The 25,575-nt window shown below is 36.7% G+C and overlaps 1 protein-coding gene across 1 annotated transcript in view; it reads left to right on the forward strand.

Annotated features, from left to right (window-relative positions):
* Window positions 1–25,575, forward strand: part of MDGA2 (MAM domain containing glycosylphosphatidylinositol anchor 2) — an 865,861-nt gene that overhangs the window by 703,947 nt on the left and 136,339 nt on the right. Inside the window, exon 9 of the mRNA XM_036457944.2 lies at window positions 8,928–9,197. Within this exon, the coding sequence (XP_036313837.1) occupies window positions 8,928–9,197 (270 nt within the window). The remainder of the gene's footprint in view (window positions 1–8,927; window positions 9,198–25,575) is intronic.

Here is a 25,575-nt window from a genome sequence, read left to right on the forward strand (position 1 = left end):
TCATGCACTGGGCCTCTAGTAAACATATAAAATGGCAATGCAGAATGGACTTCTAGATAGAAAAAGAAAACATATAGCCGAAACCGGTTTGACTCAGTGGTAGAGCATCGGTCTGCGGACTGAAGGGTCCCGAGTTCAATTCCAGTCAGGGGCATGTACATTGGTTGCGGGCACAATCCTGGTGGGGTGTGTGCAAGAGGCAGCTGGTCGATGTTTCTCTCTCATCAACATTTCTAGCTCTCTATCCCTCTCTCCTCTTCTCTGTAAAAAAATCAATAAAATATATTTAAACAAAAAAAGAAAAAAACATATAAAATAATTTTTGATAAATCAGTTTAGCTTTATGTTTTACCTATTTGGGGCTTTATCAAATAACATTTTTATATTTTGATGTAGAAATATTGGCAGAAATTAAATAAATTGATTTTTCTAGTTATCACTTATAATGAGAACTGAAAATGAGCAGTTTCTCTGTGTTTCTGGTTTTCTTTATTAGTCATTGTTTATTCTTGTGAAAGGAAGAAAATACTATAAATTAACTCATTCTAATTTTAACTCCTTCCATTTAACATTTTCAAAGACAATTGACATTATCCTTCAAGGAAAATGTGAGGTTCTTGGACTCTAATACTTTCTGAGGATAGAACTTGAAAATGAAAATTGTTTTTCTTATAAGTACCGCGCGCTAACCGATTGCGCCACTGGAGTCCCTGAAAATTGTTTTTCTGATATAAAAGTTCTAGAGTTAATTTTTACTTTTTCAAAGCTTGATAATAAATATGGCATGAGGTCATGTTAATCTTACTATTCTTTTTATTAAATGAAACTTATAAAAATTTTAGAATTTGTTCCCAGAATTTGAATAGAATCTATATGTATAAAAGGCTAATATGTTGTTTCTGACCTTCTGGTAATGACATCATGTAGCAATGCTCAGCTTCCTCTCCCTAGCAACTAGCCTCCTTGCAATTTCTTTAGCCCAGGAAAAAACTTGTTTTATCGTCAGGTGGGATCTATAATAATAGATCCTGTGTGATCTATAATAATAATCTGCTTCATGTTGATATTTATCATTGTGTTGCTAACAATTACCTGAAAAAGAAGATGGGGAGCTTCAATGGGCTGGAAAAAGTTTAGCTAAATCAGAAAGCAGATCTAATTAAGCAAGTTTATTCTATATCTATAAAAGGATTAGTTGACTTGTGCATACATGATACATATAAACCTCTCACTGGTGCCCATCACATGTGTGTTTCCATCTGTTATTGTCCATTGTGAATTTGGTTGACACTTCTATTATAGAGAAAGGGCAAATAGTGCTATTAAAATATTTCTTCTAGTGGAAACTGGTTTGACTCAATGGATACAGAATCAGTCTGCAGACTGAAAGGTCCCAGGTTCAATTCCGGTTAAAGGCATGTACATAGGTTGCAGGCACATCCCCGGTGGGGGGTGTGAGGCTGCTGGTCAATGTTTCTCTCTCATCCATATTTCTAGTTCTCTATCTCTCTTCCTTCCTCTCTGAAAAAAAATCAATAAAATATATTTTAAAATAATAAAATAAAATAAAATATTTCTTCTAGGCTTGGTCAGTTTGGTTCAGTGGATAGAACATTGGCCAATAAACTGAAAGGTCCCAGATTCAATTCTGGTCAAGGGCACATGCCTTGGTTGTGGGCTCAATCCCCAGTGGGAGCCTTTCAGGAGGCAGCTGATCTATGATTCTCTCGCATCATGAATGTTTCTAAATCTCTCTCCCTCTTCCTTCCTTTCTGAAATCAATAAAAATTAAAAAATAAAATATTTCTTCTAATTGATTATCCTTTCAATGTGCACAAATTTTTGCAACAGACCACTAGTAATTCTATAATTTTCTATCTTAAATTTCAACAAAATCATGAAGTCAGAAATGCATAAAGCAATATATTGTGAATATTATAAGGCCAACATTTATTAAAATTATAATCAATCTCCAACTATATACATATTAGTTTTAATAATGGCATAGATAATCTTAAAGGGCAGATGAGTAAGAACAGCATAATTCCTTGCTAATTATAGAGTAATGTCCCTAAAATTTCCATTCTAGAATAATTATTTTCAGTAAGATATGAGAAGAGAAATTATATTAGGCAGCTGAGAAAATTAGTGAATTAATGAAAGATCACAGTAAGTTTTAGAAACAATAAAGATAACATTAAATACAATACACTACTTCAGTGGCATTGTATTTACAAACTGATATGATAGAGACTTTTATCAACCTTGCTTATATTTTTAATTAATTAATTATAAATTTGTTTTCATGTATTGCAGATTGTGTACATAAAAATAAATCTCTGCCTCGAAATCTATTCAATTGCTAAAGTTTTCTGTCAATTTTCTGTCTCAGATGATAGTAACATCAAATGCTATTATTGATTCCATCTCTGGATAGTGAAACTCAGTGGTTAGAGCACTGACAGACACACACACACACACACACACACACACACTAAGACATTTCACTCTAATTGCAAAAGTGTATCTTCGATGTGCATTCCAAAGAATGAAATGTTAAGAGACATAGAAGAGAGAATAAAAAATCCCCTCAAACAAAGATAGGAAGAAAAGAACACAGATTAGAAATTTTCAAAAATCACTTAAATGAAAGACTACAAACTTAAATCAATGGATATAAGAAGCCAAGAAAAACTCAAACTTATAAGTGAAAGAAACACCCAGACCTGAAAACATTATATTGAAGCTGTGGAGAATCAAAAACAAAGAGATTTTGAAAGTAGCTGGTAGAAAAAAGAAATGCACTTTAAAGTGTGAGACTGAGCTTACTTCTCTACAGCAATAATGGACAGTGAAATAATATCCCTATGCACTAAAAGAAAATACTGCTAACCTACAGTCCTATGTACAAGAAAAATATTCTTTAAGAATGAGCTTAAAATATTTTTATAAAATCACATTAGAAAGTTCACTAAAAATATTTTTGAATGATGTACTTTAGGAAAAAGGAAAATGATCACAAATTTGGCAGGTCTATGATGAAAGAAGGAAGTACTGTAAGGGCAAATAAGGTAGCATATATCTGAATAAAATATTCTAAATAAAAATGCAAGTATAAAATTACTATAATTTCCAATAATTTTTATTTCTGCTTTTTTATTTTTATTTTATAAATTTTATTTTATTGTTTAAAATATTACACATAGTAGTACATATATCTCTTTTTTACCCCCATTGACCTTCCCCCAGCCTCCCCTATCCCCTGTTGCATGCCCTCATCCTAACCCACCCCCCAGTGTCTTGTGTTCATTGGTTGTGCTTATATGCATGCATACAAGTCCTTTGGTTGATCTCTTTCCACCCTCCCCAACACTCCCCAGCCTTCTCACTGTAATTTGACAGTCTGTTTGGTACTTTACTGATTCTTTATCTTATCTTTTAGTTCATCAGGTTATAATGTTCTTTATCTTCCATAAATAAGTGAGATCATGTGGTGTTTTTTTGTTTTTGTTTTTGTTTTTGTTTCATTGCCTGGTGTATTTCACTTAGCATAATGCTCTCCATTTCCATTCATGCTGCTGCAAATGGTAAGAATTCCTTCTTTTTAACCTCAGTGTAGTATTCCATTGTTGTAGATGTACCACTGGTTTTTAATCTACTAATCTGCTAATGCACATTTAGGCTGTTTCCAAATCTTAGCTATGGTGAATTGTAGTGCTATGAACATAGGGGTGCATATATCCTTTCTAGTTTCTAGTTTCTTGGGATATATTCCCAGAAGTGGTATTACTGGGTCAAATGGGAGCTCCATCTTTAGTTTTTTGAGGAAACTCCAAAATGTTCTCCATAATGGCTGCACCAGTCTGCATTTCCACCAGCAGTGTATGAGGGTTCCTTTCCAATAATTTTTAATAAAATAAGAGAGAATTAAAATTCATGGCTTGGTAACAACTGTTGCAATGGGAATAAAATAAGAAAACTCTTCTAAGATACTTACTTTGCCCAGAAGGATGGTAAAGGTACGAATCGATGTTTTTAGCTAACTTAAGATGCATGTTGCCTAAACCGGTTTGGCTTGGTATAGAGTGTCGGCCCGCGACTGGAGGGCCCTGGCTTCCGTTCCCATCAAGGGCATGTACCTTGGTTGCGGGCACATCTCCAGTAGGAGGTGTGCAAGAGGCAGCTGATTGATGATTCTCTCTCATCGATGTTTCTAACTCTCTGTCTCTCTCTCTTTCTCTCTGAAAAAAAAAATCAATAAAAATATTTTTTAAAAAGATGCATGTTGCATGCATTTGGAAAATAAATAAAACTATAGAAACAGAATAATTAAATTCACAACTAGTAGCAGGAAAAAACTGAAATAAAGAAGTAATCCATCAATCTAAAATAAGAAAAATAAAAAACAAAATAAATAGAAAGTACAAAATAAAAAGGTATATTAGTATCCAAATATGCCAGTTGTTATAGGAAATATAAATGGATAAAGTGCTTAAAGTTCTGAGTAAAATAGAAAAATCATCAGACTTTCTGGGGAAAAATAGAATATAAGCACATGCTGTTGAAAAGAGATGCTAACTCATATCTATTTCTCTGAATACTTCTCCACCTCTAGATCTCTATATTAGTTGCACAAACTAATCCTCCTACCTGGAATGTCTACAAATGCTTATCAAACTGATCATTTTCTTTATATCTGAAAATCACAGCTAAAATATCACCTTCTTTGAGATGCCTTGCTGAAACACTTGGAGGTCAGTCCTCCTAAGTGTTATTCAGTTCTTTACTTTCTGCCCTAGAATAGTTTGTTTTACTTCAATTTTATAAATTAGCTATTTGTATGTCTGCCTATTTTATTAGGCCATAAACTTATAGATAGACAGGATGTTTTTTTAACCATTCATTTCTTAAAAATTCATAGCAGTTATATAGGAAGAAGTAAAAACAGTAAATTCAAGCTCAGGCAGTGTTGCTTAGTTGGTTGAGCAACATGCCATACACCAGGAAGTTGCCCTGGTTACAGGCTTGAGTCCCAGTAGAGGATGCGCAGAATGCATCCCATCAATGTTTCTCATCCATGTTCCTTTCTTCCCCTCCCTTCTTTTCTCTGAAATCAATAAAAAGTTCTTTAAAGAAAAAAATCACATTAAATTCTTAAATAAAACTAGAATTAGAAAGACAGTTTAAAGATATTTGTTAAAAGAAGCAAGAACTTCTTTCAACAAATAGTTAATTGGCAGTGAAAACAGCAATAGTATAGAATGCATCATATATATATATATATATATATATATATATATATATATATATATATATATAAAATAACTAAGCGACTGTTATGACCAGACAATGGGCCGGTAGCTATGACGCATACTGACCACCAGGGGAAGATGCTCAATGCAGGAACTGCCCCCTGGTGGTCAGTGTGCTCCCACAGTCACCCTCTCACAGTTCCTCCCCCTGGTCGGCCAACCCTGATCAGCCCCAATCACTGACCAGGCCGAGGGACCTCACCTGTGCACAATTTGTGCACCAGGCCTCTAGTGCCTAATAATAGACAAACATGTAAATTGACTGTAGCTCTACTACACCCTTAGCCAATCAGAGTGAGTATGCAAATTAACCTAACAAAGATGGAGGCTAATTTGCATAGTAGGCATCCAGCAGCCTGGATTCCAGGAATTTTCTCAGCACCCAGGTCACTCCAAGGTAGGCCCCTGTGGGTCCTGAGCAACCTGAGAAGGGCCTGAGCCAAAGGGCTCCTGGGCAGGGGCAGAGCCTGGCTATTGGAGGGAGCTTGGGGTCCCCTGCCCAAGCCCCAAGCCTTGGCTAGAGGTTTGGGGCCTGGGCATGGGAGGAGTCAGTGATCATAGGGAGCTGGGGATGTCCTGCCCAGGCCCCAAGCCAGGACCAGAGGCTTGGGGCCTGGGCAGGGGTGGAGACTAGTGATTGGAGGGAGCTGGACGTCCCCTGCTGAGGCCCCAAGCACCGGCCAGAGGGTTGAGGACTGAGCAGGGGAGAAGCCATTGATTGGAGGAGCCGGTGATCTGAGGGATCTGGGTGGCCCTTCCCAAGCCCAGCGGTTTTAGGCCTTGACAGAGGCAGAGTCAGAGATCGGAGGGGATTGGTGTGAACTAAAGAGGAAACACCTTTTCTGACCGCTCATTGGCTAAGCTCTCTGTATGCCACTGGTAATATTCTTAGTAACTTGGGTATAAGAATCCAAAAAGGTGATCTAGGGTTTTTGCACCACACTTCTGGAGAAAAAAACAAACGAAGGTCTGTTGCTAGAAGGGTAAGAAATTTCATATCCTGCCATAGCCAGTTTGGCTCAGTGGATAATGCCTAGGCTTGCCTACTGCAGGGTCTGGTTTGGTTCCGATCAAGGGTATGTACTTAGGTTTCAGGCTCCTCCCTAGCTGGGGGCCAGGTAAGGACTCATGCTGGAGGCAACCAATCAAAGTGTTCTTCTCACCTTGGTGTTTCTATCTTTCCCTTTCTCTTCTACACTCTCTAAAAGTCAATGGAAACATATCCTCAGGTGAGGATAAAAAAAAAAGAAAAGAAAAAGAAAGAAAGAAAGAAAAAAAGAAAGAAATGTCATATGCTATGAAAGACACATCTTTAAAATGCCTAAAGAAAGTTGTCATTTTTTCTTGGTGAAAGGACTGGAGTCTGTATTGATGAAAACACCTTGGTGGCTGTGGTGACTGACAGTGGCCACAGCAGTGGGGTGATGGGGAAGGTGCCATCCCCTGATCAGCCCAGTCACCTCAGTAGGACATTCCTGAGGGCCCCTAGTAGGTGAGAGGGGTCAGTCTGGGTGGAGGAACCACCCCCATGCACAAATTTTGTGCACTGCGCCCCTAGTATGGAATAACAGGAAAAGAATATGAGACAGGGAACATTTGGTATGGTAGTCCTATAATCTTCTAGTATCTTGCTGGAAGGGATAACAGATAGAGCTGTACAGTTTTGTATTGTACAGCTCAAGAGGTTGCTATAAATACTTAATCAAGGACATGATTGTGTTCTTCAGTGCAATCTTGAGTGGTCACATATTATACAATTTCTTTAATTAAATAAAGTCCATTGTTAGCACCCAGGAAGTAATTGTCATTAATTATGAACATTTGGAGTAATTAAGAAAGGACTATAATTTGACTACTCTAAATAATGAGAGAAGTATGTAACACTTTTTATAAATCTTCCTATCAAAAACAAATATAGTAGGTACGAAGTGTAGCAAGTTTTAATTACATGGAAAAAAAATCACAGTTAAGCCAGATAAATGAACATGTTGCCATGGGTTGAAAATCACATTCATCGGTAGTACAATGAGTAAAGTTTGTGGCATTGTGACTGGCAGTCAGATAAGTTCAGGACAAATAATTTAGAAAATAAATGTGGATACCTTGTTACTTAATTTATTAAAAATGGGTATCCAAAGCCTGGGGACTGAGTCTCACATGGAAATAATTATAATTCATCAATGTCTTTATCTGCTGCAAGGTTTCATACTAGTTTGGAGACTCCGAATTTTATATTCATAGGAACATCATTTGGTTCCTAACAGTATAATCCAAACATAGTCATGGCTATCTTTTCTGGGAGGCAGCTAGAAAACAAAACAAAACAAAACAAACAAACAAAAACAACAAAATACAAAACAAAACAAAACAAAAAACACTAAACTCTCTTAGTTTTGCCTGCTTATGCTTTTTTTTTAAATCATCTCTTTAAAAAAAATTTATTTATTGTTGTGAGTACCATAAACGTCTTCCCTTTTGTAGTATGTGTCCTATAGGGTCCAGTAGTCAGTATATTTTCTTCATTAGATTCCTTATTCGTTTATTTAAACTTTTATATTCAATTGTTGATATATATATATATATATATATATATATATATATATATATATATGTATGTATTGCTATTACCTTCTTCTTCTTCTTCTTTTTCTTCTTCAATTCTTCCTCAAGAATATCATTCAACATTTCATGTAATACTGATTTGGTTGTGATGAACTCCTTCACATTTTTCTTGTCTGTAAAGCTTTTTATCTGGGGGTGGAGATCTCAGCAGAGGAAGGATGACCTATGTGAGCACTTTTGTCTATGAGAAAGCTGCCCCCAGTTCTTGTCCTGATGCCAGACAGTTTGGTTCCTCGTTATATGGCCCTGGATCCAAATAATTTTGTGCACAGGCCCTTTAAGAGGAACTGCCTAGGAATCTTACAACCCTTCTGTCTCCTTCAGCCTCATTTCCCTCTGATTTTTACAGACCAAAATTACAAGGACTTTCCTTCCCAGCAAGGAGCCCTTGATGAAGGGCTGGGACTTCTTGCTCCTCACTGGGACCTCCACAGCCAATATTCCTCCCAAATTAAAAAAAATTAATTAATTAATTAAAAATAAATAAATGAATAATAAAATAAAAGCCACATGTGGATGTTGGACCATCTTATCCTGTGCCTCCACCCTTCCCCAGCTGAAACTCCTGTGCCTAAATATGACTCCATTCACCTCTTATACTCCTTCCCTGTTGCTGGATATATTTTAAAATAGTTTTTCACAATAAGAATAGTTATTGCCTTACTCTGGTTAGTGTGGCTCAATTGGTTGAGCTTCCTCCCATGCACTGACTATGGACTGAGAGGCATTAGGTTCGATTCCTGGTCAGGGCACATGCCCAGATCATGAGCTAGATCCCCACTTACGGGTGTGCTAGAGGAAGCTAATCAATGTATGTCTCTCATCAATGTTTCTCTCTTTTCTCCTTATCCCTCTTCTCTCTCTCTCTCTCTCTCTCTCTCTCTCTCTCTCTCTCTCTCTCTCTCTCTCTCTCCAATATAAACATATTCTTAAAAAAAAATAACATTAGCTATTGCAACACATTTTATCTGTTTTAACATTTCTTTCCTGCAGATCCTCCTGCTGTGGAACCAGCGTTTTTGGAAATCCGTCAAGGACAAGAGCGAAGTGTCACTATGAGCTGCCGGGTTCTGAGAGCCTATCCCATACGGGTACTGACCTATGAGTGGCGCTTAGGCAACAAATTATTGCGGACAGGTCAGTTTGACTCTCAAGAGTACACAGAGTATCCGGTGAAGAGTCTTTCCAATGAAAACTATGGGGTTTATAACTGTAGCATCATAAATGAAGCTGGAGCGGGGAGATGCAGCTTTCTTGTTACAGGTAAGATTCAAATATTTTTTGCATATATATATATATATATATATATATATATATATATATATATATATATATTAGATCAAGGAATCTTAAGCTTATGCCAATATAAGAATGAAAGAATTTTGAAAATTTATGAAGCATACTATGAGCAGCTCAACTGTTCTGGTTAGAAATCTATTCATTTGTTTTGATGGAAAGTTTATTTTAGAAGTTAAGATAGTTTATGTGTCTATAAATTAAACAAGTTTATGTGAATTCAAGTAGAGTTGGATGTAAGATTAGTTAATTAGCTTTATTTAGACAAAATTGCAAATGTTAATGAATACATATTTTTTTAAATATATTTTATTGATTTTTTACGGAGAGGAAGAGAGAGGGATAGAGAGCCAGAAACATCAATGAGAGAGAATCATCGATTAGCTGCCTCTTGCACACCCACTACCCGCAACCAAGGTACATGCCCTTGACTGGAATTGAACCTGGGACCTTTCAGTCTGCAGGCTGACGCTCTATCCATTGAGCCAAACCGTTTCAGCATGAATACATATTTTACTCTACAATTCTAAAATCCCTTGAGAACCAACACCTGGTTGATTTCTTAATAGCAGAAGAGTTTCTTCTTTATAATTTGTTCTTAATTATTTATTACTCTTAATTTGTGGTAAATTTCTATTTTGTCTTTGGCTTACTTTAAATTTACAAACATTCAAAGGGAAAGCAGTAAAGTTGTGTTGTGTATAATGAATTAGAAGTATCAACATTTTTGTTATTTTTTTTTCCGTTATTGATTAAGATATTACATTGCCTCCCCACCCCCACTCATACCCTCACACCCCTGGTATCTGTATCCATTGGTTAGGCTTATATACATGCATACAACCTTTTGGTTGATCTCTCCCCTTTATTATTTTTTAATGTATTAAATGTCAAGTCTGTGTTAAAACTCAGTTATATATTTAAATTATTTTTATCATCTATATACTGAAATAAATTTGAGTGTTTTTTTTTTGTTAGTTTTTTTTATTCTCACCTGAGAATATGTTTTTATTCATTTTAGAGAGAGAGGAAGAGAGAGAAAGAAACATCAATGTGTGAGAGAGACATTGATCGGTTGCCTCCAGAATGGGCCCCAACTGGAGGTGGAACTAACAATCTAGGTTTGTACTCTGACTGGAATCAAACACACAACAGTTTTTCTGATGTATGGGATAATTCTCCAAACAATTGAGCCATCCAGCCAGGACCCATTTGTATTATTTTTTAGATAAGGTTGAGAAGTACAAAAAAGAATATATTCCTTTTCATTATTATTTTGTCCTAGTAAATACAATTACAATAGCTGAAGTGTTTATGTTTGTCAAAGAAGAAACCAGACATTGTATGTAATCTAAAAAACAATTGTAAAAATTATGATTAAAGTTTTTCAGACTTCATTAAAACTTCTTCATTGGTAATATCAATTTTTATTAAGAAGAACTTAGAAGAAAAATCTCTAAATTTTAATAATTTAGGCATCTTTGTTTCCTGAAATGTAATATTAGGTAGATAAAATATAATTACTTGACCAAAAATGTCCTATTTTCAGGGTATTATTACCTCTTAGTTTCCAAACTCTTTTTATCAACATTCTGTTTAACTTAAAAGATTTTCGACCTTGATTCTTAAAGTAAACTATTATAACAAAACCTAAAGTTCCTAAGACAATATTATTTACATAATGATGCTAATTTTTATCCCTAGGAATATTTAAAAAGGAAAATAATGCAATCAATTATTCTATAGCATAATTTAAGTGACTTAATGTAATTTCATTCATTCTATGTCTATGTATTATTTTCTCAAAGCAATATGAATCACAAAGACAATTTTTTTTTTAGTGATTGTTACATACGGAGCATCAGCCTTTTTTAAGCTGCCAAACAAAACTGCTCTATAAAATTAATCACATCCCTTTCTTAACCTTTGGGAGCATATACACATTCTAATTTTCCTCTATGTCTCTGTTTTTTTAACTTCAGCCTAGTTTAGATGATGCTGACTGCAGGATTTTCATTCGCTCTCTATTATGTGATACAAATCCTATTTTTTGAACTAGAAAACACGCTGAGACCAGAAGGAAAACTAGCTCCATGTTCCCAATTCAGAACGATAGGGTGCAATAAGTAGATTTTGAAAGTTACAGAAAGGAATAAATCTGATATGGGTTGCCCTACAGAGGAAGAGGAAATGGCCCCTTGTATTAATTTGTTTCCAGTGTGTGTTTTTACTTTTCAGTCTTCAGATCAACCTCATTATTTCAATATCTTCACATACAATCTAAAATAGTTTTGAAGAAAGAAAGGGAAATGATTGAATTCTAAATATAGTATAATCGGAAGAAATATAGTTAAAAGCAATTTCATAAAAACAGAGACTAGAAGAAACTTCTAAAACATATCAGAAGTAATCATTATGGATGTCCTAAATGTTGGAGAGGGAGCAACTGGGTGTGACCAGGCAGCAAGAGGTTGGGGGGAGAAGTGGTTGGGGGGAGAAGTGAGGGGTGACCAGGCCAGCTAGGAGGCACCTATGGGCAACCAGGTGGGCAGAGGGCGTCATTTGGGTGTGACCAGGCTGGCAGGGGAAAGGGGAGAGAGTTAGGAGCAATCAGGCTGGCATTGGGGCAGTTAGGGGTGATCAGGTAGGCAGGCAGATGAGTAATTAGGAACCAGTGGTCCCGGATTGTGAGAGGGATATCCCTGTGGGATCAGGCCTAAACTGGCAGTTGCACATACCCAGAGGAGTCCTGAATTGGAGAGGGTGCAGGCTGAGCTGAGGGAACCCCCACTCCTGAGCATGAATTTCATGCATTGGGCCTCTAGTTAATCAATAATTGTATAAAAAAACTGGTTGCCAGAGAAATGAAATTTAAGCCACAACAATACACACACATTATAATGGCTGAAGTTGAAAAGACTATTAATACCAAGTGTTGATAAGAGTAACTGCAATTATCACACACAGCTTCTGGGAATGTAAAAAGGGGTTACTTTTTTGAAAATAGCCTTTAATCTCTCAAAATCTTAAATGTTCACTTTCACTGGTAGATGATTACCCAAAAGAATTTAAACCATATGTCTACACATAGACTTATGCTACATTGGGTGGTGGACACAATCGAATATATAGCAGCTTTATTTGAAATAACCATTTTGCATTATTCTCATCCATTAGTCATCTCTTCATGATGATGGACAAAAGCAAAAATATCCATCAATAGATAAATGGGTAAACATCTTGTGATCTACTCATTCATAAAAGTGGATGGACTAGTTTCCTTTATCAAAAAACAACATGTTAAGTGAACATGAATATCAAAAAACAACATGTTAAGTGAATAGAACCTGACATTGAAATGCATAATTTTTATTCCATTTCTATGAATTTCCTGAAGAGGCAAGAGGAATATTTAGTAATAGGAATTAGATTCTCATTTGGCTATAGTTAATTGATTACAAAGGAGTAGGAGGTAACTTTCTGTACAGATGGAAATCTCCTATATGTGGATTGGTGGTAGTGATTGCATAGTTAAATATATTTTTAACATATCAAAAATTGCCCTTAATATGTTTGGATTTTATTATATTTAAACTATACACTTCAGTAAAGTGTTACTTAATAAATATGTGATATTTTTAACTAAAGTAAAGTTGGGATTTGAAGGAATTTCATAATATGAATGGCATTTGTTTATTTAATGCTATAATGTATATAATTTTTCTAATCCATGTTGTGTTAATATATTCAAGATAATTACTAAAAATGTTTTATTCATCAAGAATCCTTTGTTCCATTTCCCCCCCCCCTAACTTCTAACTTAATTTCCTTTAGACTAAGACACTAACCTAAATAGTATTTCCCCTCCCAAGGAAAACTATCATCTTTTCTCAATTATAACCTGTAGTTTAAGAAATAGTGACTGCTACATTAAGAATATATAATAGCCAAAACCAGTTTGGCTCAGTGGATAGAGCATTGTCTGTGAACTGAAGGGTCCCAGGTTCGATTCCAGTCAAGGGCATGTACCTTGGTTGTGGGCACATCCCCAGTGGGGGGGGTGTAAGAGGCAGCTTATCAATGATTCTCTCTCATCAATGTTTCTAGCTCTCTGTCCCTCTCTCTTTCTCTCTGTAAAAAATCAATAAAATATATTTTAAAAAAACGAATATATAATAATCTAATATGTTGGTAACAGTGACCATGTACACAGTTAAATTGGAAGGATATGAAACAGGTTTTGGAGGGTTAAATCTGTAAACAAGACTCCCACTGCTGGGTAGAATAAAGGGGAGACAGAGATACCAGCATAATAAAGTAGCCACAGGATTCCAAAACTATTTCTCACATCTTTCTCATATAATTTTGGTCAGGAATTGGATCCAGTGGGTAGAGAATAAGAAGATAACAGACTGAAGTCGTAAATAGTTTTCCCTGAAATAAAACAAAACTTCATAATATTTACTAACACCAAGAAAGAACAAAACAGCCGAAACCGGTTTGGCTCAATGGATAGAGCGTCTGCTTGGGGACTGAAGGGACCCAGGTTCGATTCCGGTCAAGGGCATGTACCTTGGTTGTGGGCATATCCCCAGTAGGGGGTGTGCAAGAGGCAGCTGACTGATGACTCTCTCATCGATGTTTCTAACTCTCTATCTCTCTCCCTTCTTCTCTGTACAAAATAAATAAAATATATTAAAAAAAAAAAGAAAGAAAGAACAAAACAAAGAAATTAATACAGGAATGAATATATATATACACCATATTTTCCGGCGTATAAGATGACTTTTGAAACGAAAAAAAGTCAACTGAAAATGGAGGCAAAAGACCAAAATTGCACAAAAATTACCTGCAGATCTTGATGGCAAAGTAAGTCTTTTCTTTGAAGTGGGGGATAGTCTTATACAGCGAATATAGGCCTAAACCTATGTTTTAACTGTAAAATTAGGGGGTTGTCTTATACGCCGGAAAATACGGGGTGTGTGTATATATGTGTGTATATATGTGTGTATATATATATATATATATATATATATATATATAATGAATATTATGTGTTTAGTATTTCTATTCCTTTTTAAGAGTTTGTTTAGCACTTTTAGTAGAGTTGAATTTTTCACTAGATGTTGGGTGGTAATAAAACCAATCGAGGGAAGGATCAGAGAAGCTTTTAGTTCCATGGAATCAAAGCCATCTCCCCAACCTCCAAGTATCTATTTAAGCATCTGGCAGAGATGACTAATGGATGAGAATAATGCAAAACTTGTTCCAAAGACATGCCAGAAACCAGATAAAATGGTCAGTAGAGAGATCCCACTGATGGTTATCCATAAACTTACCCATCCCCTTTTCTCAAGGGAGATTTTGTGATGAAGCCACAAGTTGATAAAGTCCATAGAGGTTTCCTTTTTATAAAAATTTATAAATTCTTTTAGGGTTTCAGACCAGAGAATATAATCAAAGTAGAATAATTACTTAAAAAATCTCCTTCTTTCATCATTCTAATGAGATTTATCTATTTCTAAAGAACAGAACTCATCAAAACGGTGGTTACTAGCAGACAGTATCTGACTTCAGGCAGAAAACCTGCTTTGCAGCCAGATCCAGGCCAGTGCTTCTTAGCAATATGATAAGAACTGTAATTTATGCTCTAATCTTTTTCTTATGCTAGGAATCTTATTCATAGATTTTTTTTTGTTATTTTTAGAGAGTCACAGTGATTCAGTTTCAATAACTACTTTACTTTATTCACATCTAAATCCACTTTATTAATTCAAGTTATATGTTTGGGAGAAAATAAATGTTCCTAGAAGATAAACAACATACCTCTGGGCTCCTTTCCAACTCACTTGAACAACTCTTGCTCAGTGCCTAAATGATATTCAGCACATTCATATCCAGCAATGGACCACCCACATGTGCAGCAACAGCTCTTGCCAAGAAGTTAATGTGGCCTATAAGTACAACATTGAACAGTGAGTTCTCTCAGCCTGAGAGTCACTGGGTCAGTTCATCCATCTGTTCCCCACCGTGCACACATCACAATCAATGTTTCTTAGAAAGAACACAAGATTTTTTGTAACTGTTATTTTAGAAAATATATAGCTTTAATGAATATGCTTATTTGCAGCTTATTGTATATTCATTATATATGAGTTAAATAAGATACAGGTAGTACTCATTCTATACATTTAGTCAATCCTCACCTTCATTAACTCTTGGGTTGATGATACTTTTAGATAGCAATATAATAAGGCAATTCTGGTTGACTCCAGGGGTAAATTTTAATTTACGTTTCTATATTCCCAATGGCGAGAGTGGGCATCTTTGTTAGATTTGTGGAAGTAGCATTTTACTAGGAAATACACCTGCTGTACAGTATTTGTGTGTGAATTTGAAGAACAATGTCCCTATCTTGAAGCAGATGTAGCTCCTATACCAGGGGACACATTGCTGTAAATGGAATAGAGCCTAGATTCCAGTCACTCTTACCCAAGTACACTTTGTAGTGAGCAACCATATCCAAAGATGCTGGATGTGAGAATAAAAAGGGCTTTGACAGCATGGGTTCAGAATGTAGCTTTGTTGCTCACTACTTGCTTACTATAATGCAAATTGTTCAAGATCACTAGTCCTTCACAGGAAGAAAGATGGCGACTGACAAGAAGGCAAGGAAGGAGAGTGTGTGAGTGAGGGAGCAATAGAGGAGTGTGTGGATGTGAGTGTGTGTGTGTGTGTATGTGTGTGTGTGTGTGTGTGTGTGAAATAGGGACAGTTAGATCCTGCAGGTCTTCCAAAGAGCTGCCAAACTGGGCAGTCTTAGACAGCAAAACCCCACTGCCACCACAGACACTTTAGGTCCAGCCAGTGCAGGCACAGAGATCACGCCATCTTGAAAAACAAAACTGCTTGAGACTAGGATCCTAGCTTCCACCACCCAATCTGGTCTCAGACGCAAACCAGGACCCTACAGACACTAGGGACAAAGATCTGTGATCACAGCTGCAGACCACAGACACCAAGAATTCAGATATCCCAGATTTCTATGAGTCATAGAGCACATCCCCCTCCCTGCAGGCTAGCTTCAGTGCCATAGGAACTGCTAGACTCACCTGTCACACAGGGCTGCAGCTCTACTACCGGAATTTGAGCCTGGGTGTGTGCTCACATGAGAATCAGTTCCCCTCAGTGTGCACCATCAGGCGCCATGCCCACACAGAGCAGCACTGCTGCTGGAATTTGAGCCTGGGCATGCACAGGCACTGGGAATCTGTCCCCCACAATGTGAAATCATGCCAACAGATCCCACACCCATACAGGGTGGCTCTGTTGCCAGAATTTTAGCCATGGTGCACATGCAGACACTGGGAATCTGTTCCCCACAGTGCACAATCACATGACCAGACCACCACCCACATAGGGTGGCAGTGCCACCTGCCATTAATTCTGAGCAAGCCCATAGGGAAGTCTGTTTTCTGCAGTGCAGGAGTGGACCCCCTGCCAATGCAGGGCAGTTGTGCAACCCAATCCCCCAAGCAGACTGAGGACCCTGAATCTCCATGTGAGAGGCAGCACTGAGCCCCAGTACCTTGACTCTATTTCTCATAACACTCACCTGCGAACCCTGAGTCCCTGTGTATGCACACTAAGAGTGAGTTACTCAATTTATCTGTGTATGTGCACATGGGAATATTGAATCTTGGTGCAAGGCCTCACTAAGCAACAGAGACTCAGATACTTGATTCTTGGTGTGGGCACAAGGATACTCTGACTCCTGGCATGAGCTAGGGACCCTGATTTTTGCCACACACCAGCAGGTGGAGTTACTGAGTCTAGGTGCTTGCACGAGGTCACACTGAGTGACTCTTATCCTGGGCAATACGCCTTAGTGTTGGAGCTCTTCAGTGACAGCTGGATGGTGTGAAGCACCCACTGCACATGGCCCAGGCCCCAGCAACTCAGCATTTGAACCTTCTGGTGATAGTTAGAATGGGGAGACAATGAAGCAATCCCCAGAGGAGGGAAAAAGAGGAATCGCTAAGAAAGGAAATAAGGGAAACCGAGGCATGCAATGTGACAGAAAAATAATTTAGAGTAATGATCTTATAGTGCATACACCGGATGGATAAGAAAATCAACAACCCATGCAAAAATCAGGAATAAATAAAGAATGTCCCATGTGCACTAGAAAAGACTATATGTTCTTGTGGTGAGGATAGCTACAATCAAAAACACCATGGAAGTTTTCAACAGTAGATTCGAAGAAACAGGGGACCAAATTAGTCAGTTAGAAAATAAGGTAGTGAAACAAGCCCAATCTGAATAGCAATTAGAGAAAAAATTATAAAGCAGGAGGAGAGCCTAGGGGAGCTTTGGGACAACATGAAATAAAGTAGCATATATATAATAGCACTTGCTGAAGGACAAGAAGAGCAGCAAGGATTAGAAAATCTATTTGAAGAAATAATGACAAAAACCTTCCCTGACATGGGAACAAAAAATGTTACATAAGTACAGAGAGTCCCAAGCAAGATGAATCCCAAAAGACCCACACCAAGACGCATCATAATTACAATGGCAAATGTTAACAACAATGAGAAAATCTTAAAGGCTACAAGAGAGAGACAGAAAGTTGGCTACAAAGGACCCCCCAACAGATTATCAAATGATTTCTCAACAGCAACACAACAAGATAGATGGAAATTGAAGGAAGTATACAGAGTGATGCAAAACAAAGGACTTAATCCCAAAATAATCTATCCAGCAAGACTATCATTCAAAATTGAAGAGGAAATCAGGAGCTTCACAGAAAAAAAAAAAAAAAAAAAAAAAAAAAAAAAAAAAAAAAGGCTCAGGGAATTTCACTACCATGCCACCAATGTAAGAAATGCTAAAGCACAGAAATGGGTTACAAATGATTAGAAACAAAGCACAGAAATGGTTACCTGTTTCCACGAAAATAAGACAGTGTCTTATATTAATTTTTGCTCCCAAAGATGCGCTAGGTCTTATTTTCAGGGGATGTCTTATTTTTCCATGAAGAAAAATATGGTACACATTTATTGTTAAATGAAAATAAAGGAAATTTATTACCCGTATACAGTATGATAGTATGGTAGTTGTCAACACAAACCAGACAAACTGTGAATCCTACAGTATCAAGAATTTACTCATTTATTCAATGACAATCATGTCATCATCTTCTGGAACATCATCATAACAATCCAATTCCTAAATTTCCTGGTGAATTTTTTGTGACTCCATTTCTTTCAGAATCAGTGGACCAAATCTCTCATATTTAGCAATAGCACTGTCTTTAAATGAGTACTTATTGGCAAGGTAGCCTGCTCGCAGTGCATTTGCAATGCAACTGTCAGTGATTTTCTCCCATGAATTCTTCACCCAAGTCACAACTTCTTGCAGTTTAGGTTTCACAAAGTTTCCACGCTGATTTCTCTCCATTCTATTTTCAATGTAGTCATTAATTTCCATGCGCAAATTGTCTTTGAATGGCTTGTTTATTGCAATCTCAAGAGTCTGGAGATAGGCCGTCATTCCTGCGGGAATTGTTATCTGATCTATTTTTCTTTCGTGAAGAAATGTCTTCATGTCTTTAGCGCGGTGAGTGCTGGCTGCATCCCAGACTAGCAGACCTCTTTGGCTCCCTCGCATAACAAGTGGCAGCATTAAATCAACCCACTTCCTTATAACTGCATGTGTGGCCCAGGCTTTTTCAGTTTCAAGAATAAAAATGCCCCAAACATGTTCAATCTTTTCCTTCTTGCCCTTAGAAATGATTAAAGGTGGGATTTTAGTGCCATCCAGATGAATTGCCAAAAGACAGGAAACACATGCACTTTCGTTAGCAGTGGAGGGAATGTACACTAAGGAGGCACCCACTGTTCAATTGTTGTTTGAGATGATTGGCCCATAAACACTGCAGTTTCATCCATAGCAATCATGTTGGAAAGATTGTATTTAGAGAAGTTAGCAGCATCAATAAAGGAGTTTAATGCAAGTGCTCGCTTAATAACTTGAGTATCTTCCAACCTAAACAATATTGTAGATCTTCTTAAAGACAGTTTACTTCGCTGAAGGAAATTATCCAGCCAGTGTTGTGATGCTTTGAAGTCTTCGGGGGCTATGTCAAACTGTGGTGCCATTGCAAGGGCAAATTCTTGAATCTGAGCCCTATTCACAACCAAAGCCTTTGCTCTCCTGTCAACAACTGATTGACAGATCAGGTCTTTCAGCTCAGAAACTAATGGTTGCCGACTGATCCACACTTGGGCTTTTTAGCATTTCCCTTGTCCACTTTTCAATGAGGTTACCATATTCTGCTCGCCATTTTCGGACCAATTGGATACTCAACATCTTTTGTTTGCAGAAAGCAGTAAGATTTTGGCCCCAAGAGTCTTCCATGATTCCTTTCTTGTACTCCATGGAGTAGCATTTTCTTTTTGAGCTCATTTCTAGAAGTAAAAAAAAAAAAGGAATTGGGGTATCAAGGTGGGGGGAGGGGGATCACTTAAAATGACACAGAGGGGATCAGAGGGGGGAATCAAAATGGCACAGGAGAATCAGAGGGGGGATTACCATTTTAGCAACCCCTTTTGATCCTCCTGATTCATTTTGATTGCACCCTCTGATCCTCCTGTGTCATTTTAAGTGATCCCCCTCCCCCATCCCTGTGCCACTGAACACCTTCACCAGACATCCCCCCGACCCCTTTATCAAACATTTACCCCCTGGGGCCTGCCTGGGGACTGTCACTGGGCTTGCTGGGGCCTGGATCTGGGCTGGAGCAGGGTCTGCCACTGACTGAGAACCTTCAGTCATCATGAGGGCGGCTGCGAGCATCAGGTAGTGTCACCAGAGACAGACCAGCACTCATCACCTTCGCTACATCCCTTCTGCTCTAATCCTCCTGTTCTTCTACACGCATCTGTGAAAGTCTCCTCCTCTCTCCCTCCCCGTGCTCACAGCTCACTCTGACCTCCGCTCCGCCTCCACACAGCAGTGAGGGCAGGACTCTGTGTAACTTCACTGGTTGCTAGAAGCCAGTCTGGGTGGCCCTAGCGACCAGTTTATGGTAAATTAATTTTCATTTTGAGACAGAGCCTAGGGGGGGCCTTATTTTCAGGGGGATGCCTTATATTTCACTCAGAAGTAAACCAATAAGTAGGTCTTATTTTGAGAGGATGTTTTATTTTCGGGGAAACACGGTATCTATCAATAATAACATGAAATGTAAATGGATTAAATGCTCCAATCAAAAGAAATGAGTGCCTGAATGGATAAGAAAACATAACCCATATACTGTATATGCTATCTACTGGAGACTCACCTAGGAAGAAGGGACTCACACAGATTGAAAGTGAAGGGATGGAAAAATATATATTTCCAGGCCACCCCCCCCCCACACACACACACACACTATAAAGATTAATGACACCAAGAGCAGAGCAGGCTCTTTGAAATGATAAACAAGACTGATGAACATCTAGCCAGGCTCATCAAGAAGCAAAGTGAGAGGACCCCCCAAAAAAATTAGGAACAAAAGAAATGAAATAACAACAGACCCCACAAAAATATGAAGAATCATTAAAAAAAAAAATACTATGAGCAACCCTATTCCAACAAACTGGTCAACCTGGGAGAAATGGACATATTCCTAGAAAAATATGACCTTCCAAAATGCAACCAGGAGGAATAAAAAATAAATCTGAATAGCCTGATAACTATGGAGGAAATTGAAGGAGTAATCAAAAAAATTCAAACAAACAAAACCTGTGGATCAGACAGCTTAGCAGGGGAATTTTATCAAACATTCAAAAAGAAATAAAACCTATCTTACTTAGACTATTCCAAAAAATTCAACAGTAAGGAGCATTTCCAAGCTCTTTGTATGAAGCTAGCATTATCCTAATCCCAAAATCAGATAAAGATAATACAAAAAATAGAATTACAGGCCAATTTCCCTCATGAACATAGACATCAAATTCCTAAAAAAAACAACACACACACACACACACACACACACACACAAACAAAAACAAACAAACAAACAAAAAACTCTAGCGAATAGAATTCAGCATTACATTAAAAAGATCATTCTGGGCATGCAAGGATGGTACAATATCTGCAAATCAATAAATGTGATACACCACATAAACAGAGAAATAAAAACCATATAATAATATCCATTGATGCAGAAAAAGCATTTGACAAAATGCAACACCTTTTCTTTATAAAAACTCTCAGCAATGTGGGAATAGAAGGATCAAACCTCAGAATAAAAGTCATATATGAAAAACCCACAGCCAACATTATATTCAATGGGCAAAAACTAAAACCATTTTCCCTAAGAACAGGAACAAGACAGGGATGCTCACTCTCACTACTCCTGTTTGACATAGTACTAAAAGTACTAGTCATTGGTATCAGACAAGAAGAAGAAATAAAAGGCATCCAAATTGAAAAAGAAGAAGTAAAACTGTCCTTATTCTCAGATTACATGATATTATACATAGAAAACCCCAAAGAATCCTTCAAAAAACTACTAGATTTAAGAAATGAGTTTGGCAATGTATCAGGATATAAAACACCCAGAAGTCTATGGATTATCTATATACTAATAATGAAATCCTAGAAAGATAAATTTAAAAATTAATTACCATTTCACCAAAAAAATTAAGATACCTAGGAATAAACTTAACCAAGGAGACAAAGTTTCCTGTACTCATAAAATTTCAGGATGCTAGATAAAGAGATAGAGGAGGAAATGAAAACATGGAAGAATATATTCTGTTCATGGATTGGTAGAATCAACATTATTAAAATGTCCATACTACCCAAAGCAATCTATAAATTCAAGACTCTCCATTAAAATACCAATGTCATATTTAAAAGACCTAGAACGAATTCTCCAAAAATTCATCTGGAATAAAAAAAGAGCCCAATGCTATAGTAATCTTGAGAAAGAAGAACAATATTGTAGGGATCATAATACCAGATATCAAACTATACTACAAAGTCATTGTTCTCAAAACTGTCTGATACTGGCACCAAAGCAGACATATAGACCAGTGGAACAGAACAGAGAACCCAGAAATTAACACAAACCAGTATGCTCAACTAATATATGACAAAGGATGCAAGAGCATACAATGGAGACAAGACAGTCTCTTCAATAAATGGTGTTGGAAAACTGAACATATAATTGCAAAGAAAGAAAGAAAGAAAGAAAGAAAGAAAGAAAGAAAGAAAGAAAGAAAGAAAGAAAGAAAGAAAGAAAGAAAGAAAGAAAGAAAGAAAGGAAGGAAGGAAGGAAGGAAGGAAGGAAGGAAGGAAGGAAGGAAGGAAGGAAGGAAGGAAGAAAGAAAGAAAGAAAGAAAGAAAGAAAGAAAGAAAGAAAGAAAGAAAGAAAAGGAAGAAAGAGAAATGAAACCACCAACTTATACCATACACAAAAATAATCTCAAATGGATAAAGAACTTAAAAGTAAGATGGGAAACCTTTAAAATATTAAAAGAAATCATAGGCAGCAAAATAGCAGATATTTGTGATAGCAATATCTTAACCAATACAGCTCCTAGAGCAATTGAAACTAAAGAGAAAATAAACAAATTGGACTACATCAAATTAAAAAGCTTCTTCACAGCAAAAGAAACCAACAACAAAACAACAAGAAAGCTCACTGCATGGGAGAACCTATTTGCCAGTGTTAACTCTGATAAGGGTTTAATCTCCAACATATACAGCTTAATAAAAGGAAAATAAACAATCCAATAAAAAATGGGCAAAGGATCTAAATAGACATTTTTGGAAAGAGAACATTCAGAAAGCCAACAGACATAAGAAAACATGCTCAAAGTCACTAATCATTTGAGAAATACAAATCAAAACAACAATGAAGTACCATCTCACACCTATCAGAATGACTATTATTAACAATTCAACAAATGACAAGAGCTGGAGAGGATGCAGAGAAAAAGGAACCCTCCCTCACTGCTGGTGTGAATGCCGACTGATGCAGCCACTGTGAAAAACAGTATGGCATTTCCTCAAAAAATTAAAAATGATCTGCCATTTGATACAATAATACCACTTCTAGGAATATATCCCAAGAAAACAGAAACACATATCAGAAAGGATATATGCACCCCTATGTTCATAGCAACACAATTTACAATAGCTAAGATTTGGAAACAGCCTAAATGCCCATCAGTAGTTGAGTGGATTAGAAAACTGTGGTACATCTACACAATGGAATACTATGCTATTATAAAAAAGAAGGAATTCTTATAATTTGGAACACCATGGATGGACCTGGAGAGTGTTATGCTAAGTGAAATAAGCCAGTCAATGAAATATAAATACCACATGATCTCACTCATTTATGGATAATAAAGAGCATTATAAACTATTGAACAAAAATAGAGGCAAAGAAGCATCAAATAGACTGCTAAACTACAGGGGGAAGTTAGGGGAGGTTTTGGGGGGTAAGAGATCAACTGAAGGACTTGTATGCATGCATATAAGCATAACCAATAGATGCAAGACACTGGGGGTGGTGGTAAGGGCAAATATTGGGGGTAGGGGAAGCCAGAGGGAGGTCAATACGGGGGGGGGGGGAAGACCTATGCACTACTATTTGTAATACCTTAATCAATAAAATTTAAAAATGATTAGTCATAACTTTCTTCTTTTGTAATAGGAAACTGATAAGACTATTCTCATTCTCATTGTGAATATTATAAGACATAATGTGTGCAAGTTGATTAGCATAGTGCCTGACAAATAGCAAACACTAGCAACAAAATTGTGTTTAAAAAGTAGGGACATTCTTTCCATCTTAGAACCTAGGTCAGACTGTCCCCATCTATAGCATAAGCCACATATTAATTGAGCATAATAGCTTGTTTTGATTTCTGGATTCTCTGTTTAGTTCCAATGATCTATATGCCCGTTCTTGTGCAATTCCAGGCTGTTTTGATTACACTGGCTTCATAATATAACTAGCTATCTGGTATTATGATCTCTCCAACTTTGTTCTTTGTGCTATGGTTATTCAGGGTCTTTTTTAATTCCAGATATATTTTTTAAGTATTTTTTCCTAGTTTTGTGAAATATGCCTTTTGTAATTTAATATGGGTTGCATTAAATCTATAGATTGCTTTGGGTAGTATGGACATTTTAATGATGTTAATTCTACCAATCCATTAACACAGTATATTCTTCCACTTGTTTATATCTTCCTCTATCTCTTTTTTTTTTTTTTTTTTTTTTTTTACCGTCCTGAAGGTTTCTTATTACCTCAAGTTTATTCATAAATATCTTAATATTTTTGTTGCTATGGTGAATAAGATTGCTTGTTTAGTTTCTCTTTCTAAGAATTCATTATTGGCATATAAAAATGTCATCAATTTCTGGTGGTAATTTTGTATCCTGCTACATTGTCAAATTTATTTAGTAAACTTAGTAGACTTTTTGGTGGAATCTTTAGGATTTTCTCTGTACAATATGTTGTCATCTGTGAATAATGAGAGTTTTATTTCCTCCTTTCCAATTTGGATGTCTTTTACCTCTTCTTGTCTGATCGCTGTAGCTAGGACATCCAGTACTATGTTAAATAAGAGTGGTGAAAGTGGACCTCTCTGTCTTGTTCCTGATCTTAAAAGAAAATGCTTTTGATTTTTGTCAATTGAGTGTAATGGTGGCTGCAGGTTTGTCATGTATGGCCTTTATTATTTTGAGATATGCTACCTCTATTCCCACTTTGCTGAGAGTTTTCATAAAAAAATTGGTGTTGTATTTTATCTAATGGTTTTTCTGGATCTATTGACATAATCATATAATTTTTGTCTTTCAGTTTGTTTATGTGAAACATCACATTTGTTGATTGCAAATATTATACCAGCCTTGAATTCATGGAATAAATCCCACTTGGTCATGGTGTATGATCTTTTAAATATATTGCTGGATCCAATTTGCTAATATTTTGTTAATGATTTTAGCATCTATATTCATCAGGGATATTAGTCTGTAATTCTCTTTGTTTGTGGTGTCTTTATCTGGTTTTGGAATTAGGAGAAAAAGACCTTTGAAGTGTTCCTTCCTCTTGCATTTTTTGAAATAGTTTGAGGAAGATATATGGTAATTCTTTGAATATTTGGTAAAACTTTCCTCTGAAGTTGTCCGGAACATGGCTTTTGTTTAATTGGAGTTTGTTTCTTTGTTGTTGTTTTTTTGTTTGTTTGTTTGTTGTGTGTGTGTGTGTGTGTGTGTGTGTGTGTGTGTGTTTTATTACTGCTTCAATTTCATCAATTGTTATTGGCCTATT

This window comes from Pipistrellus kuhlii, unplaced genomic scaffold, assembly GCF_014108245.1.
Source record: "Pipistrellus kuhlii isolate mPipKuh1 unplaced genomic scaffold, mPipKuh1.p scaffold_m20_p_1, whole genome shotgun sequence".
NCBI classification, from domain to species: domain Eukaryota; kingdom Metazoa; phylum Chordata; class Mammalia; order Chiroptera; family Vespertilionidae; genus Pipistrellus; species Pipistrellus kuhlii.